The sequence below is a fragment of the Salmo trutta genome, chromosome 2 (assembly GCF_901001165.1).
Source record: "Salmo trutta chromosome 2, fSalTru1.1, whole genome shotgun sequence".
NCBI lineage: Eukaryota > Metazoa > Chordata > Actinopteri > Salmoniformes > Salmonidae > Salmo > Salmo trutta.
The window spans coordinates 70,355,319-70,376,342 of NC_042958.1; the positions used below are offsets into that span (position 1 = coordinate 70,355,319).

General features: G+C 40.6%; 1 protein-coding gene across 2 annotated transcripts; it reads right to left on the minus strand.

Annotated features, from left to right (window-relative positions):
- Window positions 1-873: 873 nt before the first annotated feature.
- Window positions 874-13,007, minus strand: pkmyt1 (protein kinase, membrane associated tyrosine/threonine 1). Of its 2 annotated transcripts, none has more exons than XM_029713228.1 (8): window positions 12,718-13,007; window positions 11,870-12,326; window positions 11,474-11,711; window positions 10,889-11,180; window positions 10,633-10,739; window positions 9,314-9,486; window positions 5,760-5,980; window positions 874-1,662 (listed from the first exon to the last, which is right to left on the minus strand). In XM_029713228.1, the coding sequence occupies exons 2-8, from the start codon at window positions 12,239-12,241 to the stop codon at window positions 1,257-1,259; spliced, it is 1,809 nt and encodes a 602-aa protein (XP_029569088.1). In that variant the 5' UTR covers window positions 12,242-12,326; window positions 12,718-13,007; the 3' UTR covers window positions 874-1,256. The 2 variants fall into 2 exon arrangements, with proteins under 2 accessions (XP_029569088.1, XP_029569080.1); XM_029713220.1 differs by having other exon boundaries at window positions 11,870-12,318; window positions 12,718-12,998.
- Window positions 13,008-21,024: the final 8,017 nt, after the last annotated feature.

Below are 21,024 nucleotides of genomic sequence, written 5' to 3' on the forward strand. Positions count from 1 at the left end.
AAATACATTTGATTTGATTTGATGTTGTCGCATGTGTGTGTATCTGACTCTCCTACCTGGGCCTGCTGTAACTATTTACATGAGTGAGTGAGATGTTAGACAAATTCCTGAACTAAGTGTTTTCATCATTCTAGATTGCAGCCGGTAGCAACAAGAAGTGCTGCGATGTGTGTGGACCCAAGGACAGGAAGACACAGTACACATGCATCAAGTGCAAGAAATAGAGTTCCTCATGTGGTGTGTAGACCGGCCTTAATTTGTGTTCAACGGGGCTCATTTATCGTTTCCATGAAATAATGTATGTAAAATTTGTCCTTCCAATTTGTTCAGTTCAAAACAATAAACATCAATAGTGATGAAAACCTTGTTTCATTTATATTTGTTCAAGATAAACAATATTTCCACCCATGTCTTAATTAAAATTGATTTGTTTACAAAAATTACATTTTAGAAAAAAACTAAGTGCTTTCATTGATAAATGTAATCTAGCAGAGGTAAATGGAAAATATTAACCATGTATGCTGTCTATATTTCTTGTAATTAATATGTCAACATCTAAGTATTTTCACGTAAATTGTTATGGCTGTACTGTTTTAAAAAACCAATAATGTTGTGGGTCCATCAAAAACATGAACACCACACAAGGGTTAAGCTTAAACGCAGGTGTTCGGCGCATGCTAATTAGCACAGGTGGCCACCTATGTCTTCCGGAAACAAGTGCTGTAATATGGAGATATGGCCGTGTGGGAACACTAACCTTATGCCTAGATGTGTGTGAATTGCAATTATATTCTTTTCAGTAAATCTTTGGGATGATACATCCCCCCCCAATCTATGGATCACATGCAATCAATTCAGTATGAAGACACAGGATAAGCTTCCAACATCTCTTTAATTGGCTTTGAGTCATGGATTATAGCAGTAAATATGAGCTATTAAACATTTTCTTGCCATCACCAAAATAGTTGATTGTGAATATACAAAGACATGAAAAGTTCATAACGGAATACTGTATATAATCACTTGACCCATTCCTTTAATGCAAGCAATTACAAATTGAAGTAAGAACTTAACTCATAAAAACAGAACTAAATTGACAAATTTCAAGCAAAACAATTGTTTGAAATAAGCATTTTAAAAACAGAAACTGAGAACTATATAATACACATGGCAATTCATTCCAGTGGTTCTCCATGTATTACAATGTAAAGCCGGAGTCAGTACGTCGTCGTTCTACACAATTTACAGTCTCGTTCTCAGGGTCGTCCTTCCAACGTAGAAGTCGTCTCATCGAACAGACGGAGCAGGTTCTTTGGTTCAAAGCTGGGTCGAGGGAGGGGCTCTGAGCGGACCCAGTTCTGGACGGGCCACTGGGAAGAGTGTGTGGATGTGTTGTGCTGATTGTGTGCGTCCATGGACTGGTCTATCAGGCTGAGTCTGTGAGAGCCTGTGTCTTTGGGGGACCCTGTGAGTGCTGTCATTGTGTGGCAGGATCTGTCTGAGTGGATGCTGGAGGGTGTGTGTGCGAGGTTGAGGCTACGTGAAGGTGTGTGGATGTGACCAGAGTGTGTAGGGGTGTGGGCAGGACTGAGTTGATGGAATACTGGAGGGGAGTTCGGCAAAGGGGTGGAGGTGCTTCCCATGGATAGCCGGGATTTGATTCTGTTGAATGAGAAAGTGTGAATGTCAAAGGGAAATAATAAGTGAAATATAAGTTAAGCCTTTTTCTATTGAGTAACTGTGGCTGAAAGGATGGGCAAAAGATTGATCTCACTATACTTTTTCAGCAGCAGTGCTAACATTGCATTTTATTTGAATTTTTTTGTTGTTGTTGACTCTTTTAGCTTAACAGGTACAGTTGCGGACAAATATATTGCCACCCTTGCACTTAAGTAATTCCTGATGTCTTATCAAATAAATTGAAATAAAAAAATACTGTGTTGCAAAACCTTCTGCCAAGATGTTCAAGGACCCCAGTACCAGAGGCAGCAAAGCAACACCATATAGCATTATCAAATCTCCACCATGTTTCATTTAATACTTAATTTGGTCGTTGGTAAACAGCGCTGATCTGTACTGGCAAAGAGCTCTAACTTTCCCCAGGATTTAGGCTTGTTTAGGTGGGTTTTTGAGACATTTAAAATCTGGCCTTCTTGTGCCTCCTTCAGCAGTGGGTTCTTTCTATGTTGACCAACTACCAAATGAAAGTATTCAAAGAAAATAACATCCTCCCTACAATACAATATGGGGGAGATGCGATAATGCTGTGGGTTTGCTTAGCTGCCTTTGGTACTGGGGGCCTTGAACATGTGCAAGACATCATGAAATCAGCAGATTATCAAGGCGTTTTAGAGTGCAATGTTCAACCAAGTGTCCAAAAAAACAGTCTCTGTTGAATGTTGTGGGTTTTCCAGCAAGACAACAACCACAAACACATCAAAAGCACCCTGGAATAGTTCAAGAAGATAAGCTGAACTGTTCTGGAGTCAATGAAGAGTCCATCCATAACGTATGGCGAAAGCTGAAAACAGCAGTCGGTGGAGGGCACCCCTCCAACATAGCAGAATTAGAACAGTTTGCTGCTGAAGAGTGCACATTTCTGGCAATTTCGCCCAGCAAGCTCATTGATGGCTACAAGAAGCATTTTTTGTCAGTTAGCTTGGCCAAACTATGTAACCAAGTCCGTGCAACCAAGTCCTAGCTCCAGGGTGCCTAGAATTCTGTCCATGCCATTTGTCTTTATCTTCTAAATAAAAATTGAATTGGTTCTGCAACGTTGAAAACCCAACAAAATCCATTAAGTTATTTTTAGAAGATATTAGGGAATTATTTATTTTTACATTGTAGAATAGTGAAGACATCAAAACTATGAAATAACACATGGAATCATGCAGTAACCCAAAAAGTGTAAAACAAATCAAAATATATTTTAGATTTATGACAGCTTTGCACACTCAGCATTCTCTCAACCAGCTTCATGAATAATGTTTTACAACAGTCAAAGTAATTCCCACATATGCAGGGCACTTGTTGGCTGCTTTTCTTTCACTCTGTGATCCAACTCATCCCAAACCATCTCAATTGGGTTGAGGTGAGGTGATTATGGAGGCCAGGTCATCTGATACAGCACTCAATCACTCACATTCTTGGTCAAATAGCGCTTACACAGCCTGGAGGTGTGTTGGGTCATTGTCCTGTTGAAAAACGAATGATAGTCCCGCTAAGCGCAAACCAGATTGGATATCGCTGCAGATTGCTGTGGTAGCCATGCTGGTTAAAAGTGTGCCTTGAATTATAAATAAATCACCAAGTGTCACCAGCAAAGCACCATCACACCTCCTCCTCCATGCTTAATGGTGGGAACCACACATGCAGAGATCATCCATTCACCTACTCTGCGTCTCACAAAGACACGGCGGTTGGAACCAAAAATCTAACCTTTGGACTCAGACCAAAGGACAGATTTCCACCAGTCTAATGTCCATTGCTCGTGTTTCTTGGCCCAAGCAAGTCTCTCCTTCTTACTGGTGTGCTTTAGTAGTGGTTTCTTTGCAGCAATTCGACCATGAAGTCCTGATTCACAGTCTCCTCTGAACAATTGATGTTGAGATGTGTCTGTTACTTGAACTCTGTGAAGTATTTATTTGGGCTGCAATCTGAGGTGCAGCTATCACTAATGAACTCTGCAGCAGAGGTAACTCTGGGTCTTCCTTTCCTGTGGTGGTCCTCATGAGAGCCAGTTTCATCATAGCGCTTGATGGTTTTTGCGACTGCACTTGAAGAAACTTTCAAAGTTCTTGACATTTTCCGCATTGACTGACCTTCATGTCTTAAAGTAATAATGAACTGTCGTTTCTCTTTGCTTACTTGAGCTGTTCTTGCCATAATATGGACTTGGTCTTTTACCAAATAGGGCTATCTCTGTATACCAACCCTACCGTGTCACAACAACTGATTGGCTCAAACACATTAAGGAAAGAAATTCAACAAATGAACTTAACAAGGCACACCTGTTAATTGAAACGCACCTTTAGTGATCGGTTGTCTCCACCACTAAATCATGGACACTCTTATTGACAGTTGTGACTGCTTCGCGTGATGTATTGTTGTCTCTACCATCTTGCCCTTTGTGCTGTTGTCTGTGCCCAATAATGTTTGTACCATGTTTTGTGCTGCTACCATGTTGTGTTACCTTAGGTCTCTCTTTATGTAGTGTTGTCTCTCGTCGTGATGTGTGTTTTGTCCTAAATATATGTATACATTTTTTATTTTAGCCCCCGTAGCCGCAGGAGGTTTTTTGGTAGGCCGTCATTGTAAGTAAGAATTTGTTCTTAACTGACTTGCCTAATAAAGTATAAGTAAGTAAATATAAATAAATAAATAAATATATATAAATATATATATATATATAAATATATAAAGCTGGTTGAGAGAGTGCCAAGTGTTCAAAGCTGTCATCAAGGCAAAGGGTGGCTTCTTTGAATAATCTCAAAAACAAAATCAACATTTATTTTATTTTATTTAACACTTTTTTGGTTACTATGATTCCATATGTGTTATTTGATGCCTTTACTATTATGCAACAATGTAGAAAAATAGTAAAAATAAAGAAAACCATTGAATGAATAGGTGTGTCCAAACTTTTGACTGGTACTGTATATTATCCATTGACAGTAAAGTAGTCTGAGTGTACAAAACATTAGGAACACCTTCCTAATATTGACTTGCACCCACTTTTGCCTCAGAACAGCCTCACTTCGTTGGGCATGGATTCTAAACGGTGTCGAAAGCGTTCCCCATGGATGCTGGCCAATGTTGACTCCAATGCTTCCCACAGTTGTGTCAAGTTAGCTGGTAGTGGATCTCTACTCTGAATAGCTTGTTCCATCTCATCCCACAGATGCTCAACTGGATTGAGATCTGGTGACTGGGCAGGCCACTGTAGTAAGCTGAATTCAGTCATGTTCATGGAACCATTCCTGGACAATCCTAGCCTTGTGGCATAATCCTGCTGAAAAAAACTGATTTGCAGATAGATACATTACCGCCATGAAGGGATGCACCTGATTGGCAATGATGTTCAGATATCCTGTGGCATTCAAACGTTGCTCCACTTTCATCAAGGGGCCCAAAGTGTGCCATGAAAACACCCCACGCCACCAGCCTGCAATGTTGATAACCACTTGAGTAAATGCGTTTCTCCATACCCTTGTTCTCCCATCAGCAGGAACCCGGATTCCGACCAGGCAATGTTTTTCCAATTCTCCAGGGTCTACTGTTTTCATTCCTTAGCCCACTGCAATCGCAGTTTCTTGTTTTTTTGCTGAAAGAAGTGGAACTCTAAGGTCGTCGGATGGACCCAGCAGCGTTGCGGTTCTTGACAGATTCAAACCGGTGCGCCTTGCATCTACTACCATACCCCGTTCAAAGACAGTTAAATCTTTTGTCTTGCCCATTCACACTCTGAATGGCAAACATACACAATCCATGTCTCAAAAAGAGTTATTTAACCGGTCTCCTCCCCTTCATCTACACCGATTGAAGAGTATTTAACAATAAGGGATCATAGCTTTCACCTGGTCAGTCTCATGGAAAAAGCAGGTGTTCCTAATGTTTTGTACACTCAGTGTATATGAATATGCAGAAAAGGGACAATGAGGTTGCATTAAAGGGAGAACGCCCTCCCAATCAATATCTCAAATGCTCACTCTCATTTGGATGTTATCTGGCCTCGTGTCAGTTCAGAGCTTGTCATTTACCTGTGAGAGAAGGTGGGGGAGTGCTCCGGGCCCAGGGCGTCAGGCAGAAACACTACATCCTCTAGGCTGCCTGAGTCAGTGTGCATCATGGCACTGGGGGGCAGCATGAACTCCAGCTCCGAACTCTCCTTTGGAGGGGTGCACGGAGAAGGGGGCGTCCAGCGTGGAAGGAAAGGGAGGTTGAGAAAGGAGAAGAGCCCCCAACCAGAGTATAAAATAGACTAAAAGAGAAAAGGTAGAAGATACACAAGTTTATTTGAATAGAAGTACAAATCAAACAAGTCCATCTTGAACAACATTGAGAGTCTATCCACAGGGATGCAAACTGGTGAGGGCCCAAAAAGGAGACACTTATTTTGTTGCACTGAAACATGGGGGAAAAAATCCCTGCTAGGGGGAAATGCAGGTTAACTAATTAAACAACAAAGAATATGATTTACATGATCAGTCTCTGTATGTAAAATAAGTGGTTAATGTGAACCTAACTCTCATCTATAAAACTTAAAGAAAGCAATCCAATGTTATGTGGCCTAGACTTTACAGCAAACGACACTCAAGTCTTGAGAAAAAAAACAATACAATAATACTGCAGTTAGCCATGACAGCCTTTATAATAGAACGTTTGTGACCACACACACACACACACACATCTAAAATAATGCACTTGGGGAAAAAAAAACACCTAAAGTAGAAATAGGTTCATTCTAACTGGCACTCTTTTTGCTCTATTATAGTGGCCACTATAGTAGACATCGATCAAGTGCACAAGGCTACATGTGCAAAAATAATGTTCACTGAGTAAAAAAAAACAATCCCCCTCACTCACAAGTGTTACTGTCAAGTTCAACAAGAAAAGCAATATCTTTGGGCTACACTGAACATTATTACACTGCACACTTTCTGCCTGTGGACATCTGTTCTACAATGTGCCAGCAGAGCATGATACCCTTTGTTGGCATAATTGATCGCTTTCAGGCAGAGAGTACACCTGGCATACCCCTTTTTAGCCACTGTATTGTAAAAAGTGAGAAAGAGGGAAAGTCTGTGGTGTGCCTTTCACCTCCATAGTGGCATCCAGCTTAAGCCAGGCCCAGCTCCAGCTACACTTGATCCCTGAATCCACTTATTTAACAAGCAACGCCTCATTTTCAACTAATTCTCTCATTCTGAAAATTAACCACATACTGTAGAGGGAAAACATTAGTTCACAGATAGTAGTTAGTTAGCTAGTTAAACCTCTTAGGGCTAGGGGGCAGTATTTTCACAGCCAGACTAGAATATGCATATTATTAGTAGATTTGGATAGAAAACACTCTGAAGTTTCTAAAACTGTTTGAATGGTGTCTGTGAGTATAACAGAACTCATATGGCAGGCAAAAACCTGTGAAAAAGTCAAGCAGGAAGTGGGAAGTCTGGTGCTTGTAGTCCTTTCAAGTGATTGCCTTGAGTGTATAGTGACTTAGGGTTCATTTTGCACTTCCTAAAGCTTCCACTAGATGTCAGCAGTCTTTAGAATGGTGTTTGAAGATTCTATGGTGAATTTGAAGAGAATACCAGCTGTGGTAAACTGGTGTCCCATTATAAGGCATGGGCTCAAGTCACGCGCAATAACTTGGGAGCGAGCTGAGTTCATATTCACTCCTAAAGAGAACGGATAGATCCGGTTGGAATTTTATTCAAGGTATTTGATAAAAACAACCTAAAGATTGATTTTATACATCGTTTGACATGTTTCTACAAACTGTAGTATAACTTTTTTGACTTTTCGTCTGGACTAAGTAAGCACGCGCGTAGTGGATTTGGATAGTGAACCTAACGCACAAACAAAATGGATTATTTGGAAATAAATATGAACTTTATCGAACATTTATTGTGGAGCTGGGTTTCCTGGTAGTGCCTTCTGATGAAGATAATCAAAAATAAGTGAATATTTATAATGTAATTTCTTAGTTTTATTGACTCCAAGATGGCGGGTTTCTGTTTGCTTGTTGTTAGTGTAATCTGGGCTGTACTCAGATTATTGCAAATTGTGCTTTCGCAGTGAACCTTTTTTGAAATCTGACAAAGCGATTACATTTAGAAGAAGTGTATCTATAATTTTGTGCATAACACTTCTATATTGATCAATGTTTACGATGAGAATTTACGTACTGTGTGCTCATTCACCGAAAGGTTTGGAGGGACAACATTTCTCAATATTATGCGCCAATGTAAAATGCTGATTTTGAATATAAATATGGACTTTATCGAGCAAAACATACATGTATTGTGTAACATAATGTCCTAGGAGTGTCATCTGATGAAGATCGTCAAAGGTTAGTGCTTCATTTAGCTGCGTTTTGGGTTTTTGTGATGCATCTAGTTTCTTGGAAAATGGCTGTGTGGTGTTTCTTGTGAAGTTTATGTCCTAACATAATCTAATTTTATGCTTTCGCCGTAAAGCCTTATTGAAATCGGACAATGTGGTTAGATTAACGAGAAGTTTATCTTTAAAATTGTGTAAAATAGTTGATTCTTTGAGAAAATGAAATTATGAGATTTTAGCTGTTTTAAATTTGGCGCTCTGATTTTCCACTGGCTGTTGTCAAAATCAATCCCGTTAACGGGATGAGAACGGGAAGGGGTCCCATAGAGGTTAAAATTTCACAGATTGCCAGGGTCCTAGTAAGCAACTAAAGCGTTATAAATTGAGGAACGGCAAGGAGTCATATACCAGTTAATACTATAGCGAATTGGTTAGGTTACTAACGTTAGCTCATCTGATGTAACATTAGACAACTAGCGTTAGCTGTCTGACTTTATTAACCAACTAATCTTCACACCATAATTGAGTTTATTTGATCAGTTAAGCTGGCTAATGTTGCTCAACATTTCTCTGGCTAGCTAACGGAGAATTCGATCCAGCTAGCAAGATACTTAACAATGCTAACAATACTTGTTCCACCACACTTTCTCCCTCACATCAAACTTTCCAAATGCCAGTTGTTTTTCCTGTTACAGCTCATGAAGTACGCTTCATCACCTTCTCACCCCTGTCCCCGTGGTCAGGCTTCTCACCTACCTCTTCGTTATCGTTCAGGGAACGTGCTGCTGTAACAGGAAAACTGCGTTTCTACTCTCTGCTGTCTTTCCAGAGCGCATGCTGATGCTGTAACTAGCAAATTAGTTGTCCCTTCTCTCTTCAGTTGCGTGCTGCATTCTGTTGTTATGTGAACAATTAGCTTGGATACAGACAGTATTGCTCCAAACGCACATAACTCGTTCGCTTACAGCCAGTAGTGATCCCAAGCTGCCCCCCACCGAAAATTTTCTCAATGGATCTACACGAATCACGTAGGTCACATATTTCGGATTCAAAACGGCAAATTTTGCCGAAAGGTGACTAGTTTGCATCCCTGTATCCAACATGTGTATCATAGCTACTTTAAAGTATATTTTCTTATGCTGGTTAGCAGTTGAGTTTGAACAAAATGCTTTAAAGGAAAAGTATTATTATTATAGTTAAATCACAGTTTAGAGGGAGGCGGAAAGTTATGGCGGCTGGGTTTACCAACCTGGCAGAAGGTGACTAGTGTGAGCAGGGTTTCGCGGAGGAGGAGGGAGACATTGCGCCTCCACCTGTGTCTCCTGACCACTGGCAGGGTGAGGAGCTCGGGCACGGTGGCCCTCACAGACAGCTCCGGGGCCAGCATCATCCGCAGCACAGTCTGCAGCTCCACTGACAGGCCTGGAAGTACACAGACAATAACGGGAAACAGAAAATTAAGATAAAAAGGATGACCCTAACAGGCATAAAATGTGAATGTCCAGACTCGAGACAAACTTGCCAGGTGCAAACCATATGAACAAAATTATTCCCTTACACTGATGCTCCCGATTGCTTTTCTATATTAGACAAACACATGGAAGGACATGACAGTGTGCAGGTTAATTTCACTGCTAAAAAGGAGGAGTACAAATCAAACAGGCAAATCTTGTATAACATTGAAAGTCAATCCAACATGTGTATCGTATATATTTTCTTAAGACCTGGGGTCGTAGCCACAAAGCATTTCAGAGTGGAAAATTGGTTGTAAGTGCTAAGAGACATTTTACCCTACTTGGTTTAAAAAATAAATGTATTCATTAAAAAAAGAAGCTGTGCATGAGCTGTCCTAACCAGTTAAGTTTCCAGCAGGTGTCTTGATAATAAACAAAGGCAGTGGTTCCTGTGTCACATGCAATTGCTTTGGATTTGTTTGAAAGAATTGGATATTTCTAGGATATGATCAATCCATAAATAATCTAAACCTACATGCATCTCTTGGGCTTTTGACAATGATTTCACGAGGCCTATTTCACTAGGCAAAGAGATTGTGTCAGGCAAAAACTATATGAAGCATTTTACCATTGCAACATTTGTGTCAGGCAAAAATGATATTAAGCGTTTTACCATTGCAACATTTGATGTACAGTTACATTCAACGTGGTTGTCCGAAGCGTGTTCACAGCTGGCGATGCCTTACCGCAATTGGGTATTTCCCATAATTTGTAAGAATATTAATGAGCGTCATCACCATCTTTCCTCTGCGGTACCTCAAAACTGCCGTGATTAGCACCTGAGAAACTTTTATGAGGAGTTTTACTCCTGGCTCAGAGTTGGAGCAGTGTCTGAACATCATCCTAAAACCTACTCTGAGTTGAGTTTCTTTTATCTTAAAAACAGGTTAACAGGATTCCGAGTACCTTCTCTGAGATGCTTTGTGGATACGGCCCCAGATGTGTAAAAGCTGCCATTACCCATTATCTGTGTCATATTTTGATGATTGTTAAATTGTAAAAAAAAGAAATGCCAATAAATATATTGTACAACAACAAAAAAAGCTGCCATTACCATTGGTAAACTCTGCGGGTAGACGGCCTTGTCTGAGCTGCTGCCATCCCTCTCCCCCTTTCGGCACCTCCATATTGCAAGCCAGCTCCAAGATGGACACGCCAAGACTGAGAGAAACAGGAAAGTCTCATTATTACTAATTGATTAGATATAAATCGTGTTTTATCCCCCCCCACCAGGTGCTCAAAGCACTTCACATCAAAGGGGAATCACTTCCTCCATTATTAGGGAGTATAGGGAGCACCGGCATCATCACCTGAAAACATCAGCAGCAGGGCCATACTCGCCCCTCAGCAGCTCTGGGGCCATGTATCGGGGATCACCCTCCTGGACATCCTCCTTCTCCCTCCCCTTCCCCTCCGGCAGGCCAGCGGCGACTCCCTCCCCTCGGAGCTCCAGTGCCAGCCCAAAGTCTCCTAGTTTGAGGCGGCCAGAGCGCGTCAGGAACACGTTGGCCGGCTTGAGGTCCAGGTGGGCGAAGCCGCGGGCGTGAAGGTGGTGCAGGGCCGAGAGGAGGTCGCACAGGTATGCCCACGCTGCAGGCTCATCTGCAGAGTAAAGGGAGAAGAATGTGTCATTATGGACACATACAGGGTTACATTCCTCAGGTATTGTTAGCACAGCCGTATTGTGCATCAGTGGCGGTCAGACAAAGTGTATCAACAGAAATCCTCACACCCCAAATATGACATAGAAATAGGTAACAAGAACTATAAACAAATACAAAGAAATTCACATTAATTACATTTAATTTCACCGCCATTCACAAATCACATCCATAGAACAGTAGTATGCAACATGTTTGTCACACAGTGCACCTTTCAAATTTTTACTGACTGACCTGGGCTGGAAGGTTGGGCCTCGGCGTGCAGCAGCAGGCTGGTGCAGCACAGCTCCATCTGGATGTACAAGCGGCACCCCTCCTCCCAGGCTGCCACAAAGCCCAGGATGTGTGGGTGGGGGCACAGGCGCTCGTGGTTCTGGGCCTCCCGCATGCTCCTGTTGCGCTCACTGTTGCCCCTGAAGCGCTGGACTGAACGCTTGACAGCGTAGTGGTGCCCGTCCTGGAGGCTCAGCACCTGGGAAGCGGTCAAGTGGAGCTCTGAGATCTTGTTCTCGTGTTATTTAGGCTCTCCACATTAAAAAGATGTTGATTGACATGATTAAAAATAAATAAAAAAATACATCGATGATATTTTCATTTCCTGTGCTTCCGTTTTGGACAGTTCCCACTCACCTTGTACACCTCGCCGAAGGACCCTCTCCCCAGCAGGCCCAGGTTGGTGAAGCACTGGTTGAAGTAGGACTGCTGTCTGCCGGGGTCGTACAGCGACAGCGGAGGGGGAGATTTGATGAGGGAGTGGGAGAGGGGAGACCAGGGGGACGGAGGGCGCTGGGGGAAGACCCGGCTCAGAGGGGGGCAGCCCTTGGACGGGGGCCGCGGGGGTAGTGAGTGCGAGATATGGGCGGGAGGCGAGAGAGATGAGGCGGAGGATGAAGAGAAGGGCAGGCGGCGTTTCTTAAGGGAGAAAGACTGCTCGGCCTTGGAGAAGTGGGTGGGGAGGGGGAGAGGTGTGGTGGCCACTTTGGTTTCCAAGTACACAGACATGGCTTGGAGATGTTGAGGGATCAATAAAGGGGCAATGGCCTGGGAAGTGACAGGGAAGGTATGGTGACCGTAGGATCCTGAGTTTCTGTGCACAAGTTTTGAGATTCAGAGTTGAGAAAATAGAAAGGTCAACATTAGTGTGCTTTCAACATAGTCAAGACAAGGTGATGTTGACATTTGGTGCAAAACAAATAACAAATCTGTAAAAGACAACCTAATCAAATCCACTTTAGGTAGCTAATAATAATAATAATATCCTGAACCATATGGGTGACGTGTCAGTCAAATACCCATTTAAGACCAACTAAGCTGGCACAAATGTCATTGATGTTGTTTCTGGTAAATAAATTAACGTTGTCAGCAAATAACTGTAGCCTTGCAAGCTATTTGGGTAATCTTAACGTTAACATTACAGGAAAATTGCATTATTCAATGTAAGCAATAGCTAGCCAGCTCTCCAAAAGGTGTTTACTTACCAGACTGGACGAATTCTATCAAATGAAAAGCTTCATTCCAAGTGACAGTCATCAACGTAGCTAATAGTAGCATTCTTATGACCAGAGAAACACGAAAGTCATCTTTAGATTAAAATATACTGGCTAACGTTCGATAGTTAGCAAATAGAGCTGGCTAGCTCCTATCCAAGTCAAGCAGCCTGTATTTCATGGAAAAGAGATGTATGTTTCTGAACCAGAGGAGAACTACTTTCCCCGCCTCAATCAAGAACGGTTAGCTGCAGCCCAATATGGCGACCGGAGGACTTCTTCTTCGATGAGGTTTAACGGCGGTTGGCATCCAACATATGTTGCATTACCGCCACCTACTAGACTGGAGTACAACTACCTTATGCTTGAAAAAAACAAAAAAACGAATACCCTACCATCTAACACTACACTCACACATTTTTAAAAATAAATAAATACATTTTAAAAAAAACACACCCTACTCCACTATTTAGTCCTACCTCATGCCGACAACTTGAAAGGATGTGACACCATCACGTAACACACCCTGTAACTCTTCTGATGTCAAGTCTCGCACTGTAAATACTGCACGGCCAATTCAGACATCAGATTGACCATGCAACGCCTTTAACGCAATTCTGCACCCATACTCCGTAGAATATGCAGCTGCCACCACATCAATTTTCTGCGACTCACGTTCCATCCCTGCAGTACAGTTGATAACCATTGCTATAAAATGCTAAAAAATCAAATTTTACTGAAACATGTCACTTGTCGGCCTATCCCTCTGTACTGGTACAGATCTACTACTCACACCCCTCTCAGGATCCCTCCCCCTTGACCCATCTTCCTCTACTTTCTTCACTGCCTCAGCATATGACAACTTCTGCATTACTCTAACCTTGGAAACCTCAACCTGCCTCTCTCGCATGGGACATTTCTGATCCCCAGCCCCATGGGCACCCCTACATTTAACACATACCACTACTTTCTTCAATGCTACACATTCCTTAGTCTCATGCCCTTCTGCACACTTCTCACACCTAGGAACCTCCCTCCTACAGACTGCTGCCAGATGTCCAGAAGCTTGGCACCTGTAACAACGTAATGTATTCGGCACAAAAGCTTGTAGACGATAACTTATATACCCTAACATCACTTTGTCGGGCAAAGACTCAACATCAAAACTCAAAAGAACAGACAATGACTCTTCTGTTTCACCACTCATGCTACCCTGTCTGCGTCGCACCAAATGACGAGCATCACAAACACTGGGAATCTTCACCTTCAGTTGGTCAACTGTTACATTTACTGCTACACCAGTAATCACTCCTTTCAATGGCGCCCTCGAGAGCAAAACAATTAACATTTCTTGCCCCATTTTGTTTAATGCGGAGCGCCTTCTCCATTTGACCAGCAGAAACAAACAATTATCACAAGACCACTTCTGCTTACCCTCACTGATTAAACAGTACCCAACACTGTTTTCACTCACCCTGAAACCACAAATGGATCAGCCAAAAGGCAAGGGTACACTTTCTCCAAAAACTTCACTCCTACTGTCTTTATCCGGACCGTCGGTGCAAGTCTTAGGCTCCGAGAAGTTCACCACACCTACCACCTCTGATACTTTGACCTCATTCACTTCCATTTCTCCTCCTGCCTCCAGCTCACTCTGCTTACACTTTCTACCATTCTTCTTAAACAAACCATCTCTTTTTTATACAATTTTTAACCGACTCAAGCTCACTGTCTTCCTCCCTCTCTCTCTTAGACCTTCTCTGCCTTTCTTTTTCTCTCCATTCCTCCTCCGTATTCCAGTATATGTCTCCTTATGATAATACTGCACTTCTCCTGACATACATCTTGTTCTTGCTTTCTCAAGGGACGCCATTTAACCGGCTGTCACAATCACCGTACAATCAGCACAAACCCCTCAGGATCGGCGACTGGAGTATAGCTGCAGAATGGCATTTAAGGCATTGCATGGTCAATCTGATGTCTGAATTGGCCGTGCAGTATTTACAGTGATACGGCCTATGCAGAAGTCAGGGCATTCATCCTACTTGCGCTTCGCGGAGAGCCTCAATTTTCTTGGACTGACGTTCCTTCCCTGCAGTAAAGTTGATAACCATTGCTATAAAATGCTAAAAATTCAATCTTACTGAAACATATATCACTTGTTGGCCTATCCCTCTGTACTGGTACCGATCTACTACTCACGCCCCTCATCTCAGGATCCCTCCCCCTTGATCCATCTTCCTCTACTTTCTTCACTGCCTCAGCATATGACAAAATCTGCACTACTCTAACCCTGGAAACCTCAACCTGCCTCTCTCGCACGGGACATTTCTTATCCCCAGCTCCATGGGCACCCCTACAATTAGCACATACCACTACTTTCCCCAAAGCTACACATTTCTTTTAGAGAGAAGTTGTCAAGGAAGTGAGTTTGTGTTTATACAGTACCTCCCGCCCCCACCTACCATCAACCAATCATATCAATGCGGTAATATACGGAGCTATTGTAAGGGGTGCGTAACTGGTGGCAGCGAAGTCAGACGCAGGAGAGCAGAACTAGGTAATAACCGGAGCAGTTTTTATATATATATATATTTTAAACTGCTCCGGCATCCAGAATAATAAAGAATGGGTACAAAACCCGTCGCGCACCAGACAACAATGTGCACAAGCACTTACAACAAACAATACCACACAAAGACATGGGAGAAACAGAGGGTTAAATACACAACACGTAATGAGGGAATGAAAACCAGGTGTGTGGGAAAACAAGACAAAACAAATGGAAAATGAAAAATGGATCGGCGATGGCTAGAAGACCGGTGACGTCGACTGCCGAACACCGCCAGAACAAGGAGAGGAACCGACTTCGGTAGAAGTCATGACAGCTATACGGAGCCCTCCACATTGTTACAACATTTGGAGCTCAATTTGGCCACGTTTGTTGTTTTGTTGTTTTTTTCATTATAAAAAATCATCAACAAACAACAACTTACATCCCTGCATCAAACATGTCTAACAAAACAAAACACAGGTATAAACAAGAAATGACTAAATACATACAAAAAAAAGAGAAAATTCAAGTGCAATTGTATTCACTCAGAACAAAATCTCATTATAATGATTCAGGAAGATGTTATTCTTTTTGTTATTCACTATGGATAATCTCTTAACAAGATGATTAAATTCAATCTATTTTTTTTTTTTTAATTGGTAGAGAATTCTGGAATTTTTGTTTGTGTATAAAGTATTTTGCAACAAGAATAAAAAAAAGTACAATCATTTCAATGGTCTTGTTATTTTTGCAATAGTAACATATATCCTTACTGTCAAAAACATGGGTAGTGTTCGAAAAGGTAAATAAGTATTCTGCAAGGTTTTCCCCAAAATCTATCACAGATTTAAATTCATAGAACAAGTGTGCAAGATTTTCACTTTTTTCGCGGAAAACACAGATATCATCAATATCAACAAATTTGAACAACATAGAATTACATAGATATATCTTATTTAGAATCTTAAAGTGGACTACCTTACATTTGTTTGGTATACAATATTTGTAAGGCATCAACCAAGCTTTTTTCCAGACACAACCAAGATTTTCCAGACATTGTCAGGAATAAGCATGTTCCAGAAACATTTTTCCTCTAGGTGTAAGTTGGTTCCGTGAATGGAAAATGTGTCTTATGTATTTGTTACAAGAATTCTCAATTAAGCCCACGCTTTCCAAGCTGAGTTCTGGATAAGTTCTGTGATCATCACCAAAGCTAAAATGAGTTTTCATTAGTGTAGTTAGACCACTGGGAATGGCTTTGATCACAGAAATAATTTCTCTGAAAGGTATTGTAAACTCATTCATTGTTATAAATTGTTCATATGAAAGAAAATTACCCGTTGTCGAAAACATCAATAACAAAGTCAATATTCCTCTCATGCCAGGTAGAGTAGAACAATGACTTATTCCTTACAGTTATGTCTAAATTATTCCATAAAATAGCTTTATGTGAGGAAAAGTTGTGCAGGAAACACATTTTCCAGGACATTAAAGCTTGTTGGTGAAACCTAGCCAATTTAGCAGGTAATCTTTCAGGAATATAATTACATTTCAGTACAAATTAAAGACATCCCAATTTATTACACATTGTTTGGAATTAAATACTAAATTGATTCTCTATTTACCAAACATCTTTTCAACCAATTGATCTTGAAAATGTTATTTATGTCAACAAAATCCAACACTTCCAGACCTCCTTCAGATCTTTTATTTGAGAGGACTGACTTTTTCAGTTTGTGAGATGTATTTTTCCAGATGAAGTCAAGAAGGGTCTTGTTGATCTCTTTACAGGTAGAGGGATTTACAAATAAAGATAATGAGGGGTACAAAAAGCAAGACAGTCCCTCTGCCTTGAACAGAAGCACTCTCCCAAGTATAGATAGACCCCTCTGTAGCCAATTATTAAATATATTCTTGGTTTTCTTAATTTCAGGAAAGAAATTCATACGTTGTCTAACTAAGTGTTTTTTTCATAGATATATTCCTAAATATTTAACACAGTCCTTTACAGGAATATTTTCTTTTTCTTTATCATCAGAGTCATATAAACATAATATTTCAGATTTAGAAACGCTCAGTAGTATCGTCAGCCAGTTGGGACATTTTTATTTCTCTGTTAAAAATGGATAAGCCATGCAGAATTGCATTATTCAGAATATCTAGAGATAGAGGTTCCACTACCAGAATGAATAAAAAAGGGTATCCCTGTCGTACATGTAACATCTGCGTCCAACTCACACTATCAAACACATTGATCCCCTGAACCCAGCTATCTCTCCAGATCCCAATCACCTGTTCACACACCTGGATGTCATTTACACACACTATTTAGTTCAGCTCTTTGCGAGGTATTGTTTGTTTTGATACACATTCTATTTGGAGCCCTGTTTATTTCCGTATTAGTCCTCCAGTGTATCGTAGTTTTTGGCCATCCTCACTAACAACGCCTTTTTGCCTATTCCCGGGCTATACTTTTGCCTATCAGATCTCCTGTCATCAACCTCTTGCCTGATCTCCTGGACTATGTTATTAGCCTTTTCCCTGCCTGTACTGTTACCTTTTTGGAGTCCCTGTGAATGACCTTCTGCCTGCCCCTGGACCCAGCTACCTGCCTCCTCCTGTGGTCCTTTACTAATAAACACCTGCTGTGCCCTGCACTTGAAAACAGCACTCTGTTTCCCATCGTACTCATTACAGTACACTTCTGTTGATACTGAATATTTTGGAAGTATTAAGGTTTAGTATCACAGAACTATTGATATCTTTGTAAAACATGTGAATGACTTTGATACAATTTTCACCGAAACCAAAAAGTTAGAGACCGAAAAAATAAATTAATGTTCAATTGTCTCAAAGGCAGTTCACTTTTTTCGCGGAAAACACAGATATCATCAATATCAACAAATTTGAACAAGTTTACAGAAGTAAAAAAATTACAATAACAGCATCTGAGTCAATTGCATCTGAATAATCTAAAAGGTCCAAGACTAAACAAATGTTGGAACTTATGTGACAGCCCTTCACATATCCTGTTTGAGTCTCATTTATAAAATGGTATCCATTCCTTTCTTTAATCTTTTGGCACAAACCAGAGCAATCGATTTGTAATCAATATTTAATAAAGTAATTGGTCTCCAACTGTCAATGAGAGAAGGGTCTTTATCAGGCTCGGAATCCGTGAAATAATGGCCTGTTTCATAGCGGAGACCATTTCACAATTTTCAATTTAAGCTTGAAACATAAAAAAATTTAAAAAAATAAAATGGGTCTTCTGGCAACTCCCAAAACTCTCTATAGAATTCAACTGGCAGGCCATCAGGGCCAGATGATTTCCCTTTTTAATTAAATTCAGAGCCTCCCTAATTTCTTCGATTGACAGGTGATTTGCAAACTGAGTGGAAATGATCCGCAATTACAGGGACATAATTCTGAATGTGGCAAACGTAGCTCTCACAACCATCTTCCTGAAATTGTGAGTTATAAAGGTATTCATAAAAGGAATTAACAAATGTTGAAATTGTAATGATTCGTTGCATAATACATAATTCACTTTGAGTGCCATTACAGATTTTCTTTTGTAGTTTGTCTTTTCAAGTGAAAATAAATAACTGGTGTTTCTTTCCCCCTCTTCAATCCATTTTGCTCTTGATCTGACAAAGGCACCCTGTGCCAGATCAGTGTAAAGCTGTTCTAAATCTAGTTGTAAAGATTTAAGAGATAGTTTTCTAAAGAAAGATAATCTGTCAAGGTTGCTCATCAATTTTTTTTCTCTAAGGTTCTTCAGGTGCTTCAGCTCTTTGGCACATTTAATGGCTACAGCTCTGACTTTATAATGGAAGAATTCCCCTGACCCAAGTATTTTCTTGCAGAAATATATCTGGCTAACGATTTGATGTTTCCAATGAAAATAGGATCTTTAAGAAGTGTGTTGTTTAATTTCCAATATCCTCGAATACCTTTAGATTTTTTTTTTGCAGTTTGTAAATTCAGGGAAATCAAATGATGATCAGAAAAGGGAGCCAACTGATTATCTACATCTACAACAAATTGTAACAAAAAGGGGGAAATTAGGAATAAATCTATTCTAGATTTTTGTGACATAGTTTTGTTGGTCCAGGAATAACCCTTTGCATCTGGACTGAAATAACGCCAGCCATCATCAACAGAGAGATCCTTGCATAATGTTGTGATTATATTGCTATTTTGAGAGCTTTGACTCATTCGAGGAGGAAAACGATCAGCAGTCATCAGGTGTATGGAATCAATATCATGCCAAATGTATTCGCAAATGTAAATCACCAATCCACAAATTATTTACATTTGTGGATTGGTGATTTACATTTGTGGATTAGTGATTTACATTTGCGAATACATTTGGCATGATATTGATCCCATACAGGGGTTTCGTTAAAATCCCCCGAGAGAATTAGAAAAGCGTCTGAGTATTTGTTTGCGTAAATCCTGTAATTTTCTGGTAAGTTGGGCAAAAAGGGTATTTTTTGGAGCAAGTGAGCTTTGTCCATACACATTACAGATTATGAAAATAGCATTGTCAAGTGTAACAGTTACTATGACCCATCTCAAATCCTGTGAAGATGTGGATTCTAGAATGTCGCCTTTAAACTTCTGGATAAACATCAAAACACCAGCAGAATGGTTTGATCCATGACTGAGTTAGGCCATGTCTCCCCATAGTGACTTCCAAAATGTCAAGTCATTTTCACACAAATGAGTTCTGAAGAGAGGGTTACTCCGACGGAAAACTACGCTCAACAGTGTAACAAACCCTTTTTTTTGTAGTTCGAACGGTAAATTTACTCTTGGCAGTACTCACAGTTCAAGTGTGGTACGGTCTATGAGTTATACATACTTGTACTTTTCCGTTCCCTTCGCCGGGGAGGCTATTCCATAACACCTTGCAATGCAGTGAACAGTCCCTACATGGAAGAAAATGTTCCAGAGGAATAAGGAATAACTTTGTAAAATGTAAACATTACATTGATTTATTCACCAAATGATGTTAAATTATTCAACAAATGACTTTCATATGAAATCTGAATTCAGATGTTGAGTCACTGCTGTTTATCAACCCGCTAGCCAGCTATTGACGAATGTAGCAAATACTTTTTTTCTTTTTAAAATATTTGTATTCAGGGAGAGATAGCAACTGATGTGTCCATTTCACTCCATGGCATTCTGGTTTGGATGTAAGAGGTGTCAGTCAATACATGCATGTTTACCTAACGTCAGCTAACTTTCTTCTTGTCACTTTCCCCTCCCTTTGTGTTTCACCATTGCATATAAATAAAATGCTTTGAATAATAAAATAATCAATGACAACTTGATCAAGCTTATGCATAGTTACTTTACCTTTATTTAACTAGGCAAGTCAGTTAAGAACAAATTCTTATTTTCAATGACGGCCTAGGAACAGTGGGTTAACTGCCTTGTTCAGGGGCAGAACGACAGATTTTTACCTTGTCAGCTCAGGGATTTGATCTTGCAACCTTTCGGTTACTAGTCCAACACTCTAACCACTAGGCTACGCTGCCACCCCATATGAAACTGCTTACAAAACCATTGCACATTAATAAAGGTAGTTGTGGTTCTCAGGAACTTAAACCAGCACTGAAATGTGAGCAGGGAAGATAACTTCTCCTCCCTTGGCCTTATGTTTACGCTCTGTTCTCCTCAGGTTGAAGCACATCCCACCCAATCACCCAGACATGTAAAGAACTTGGGAA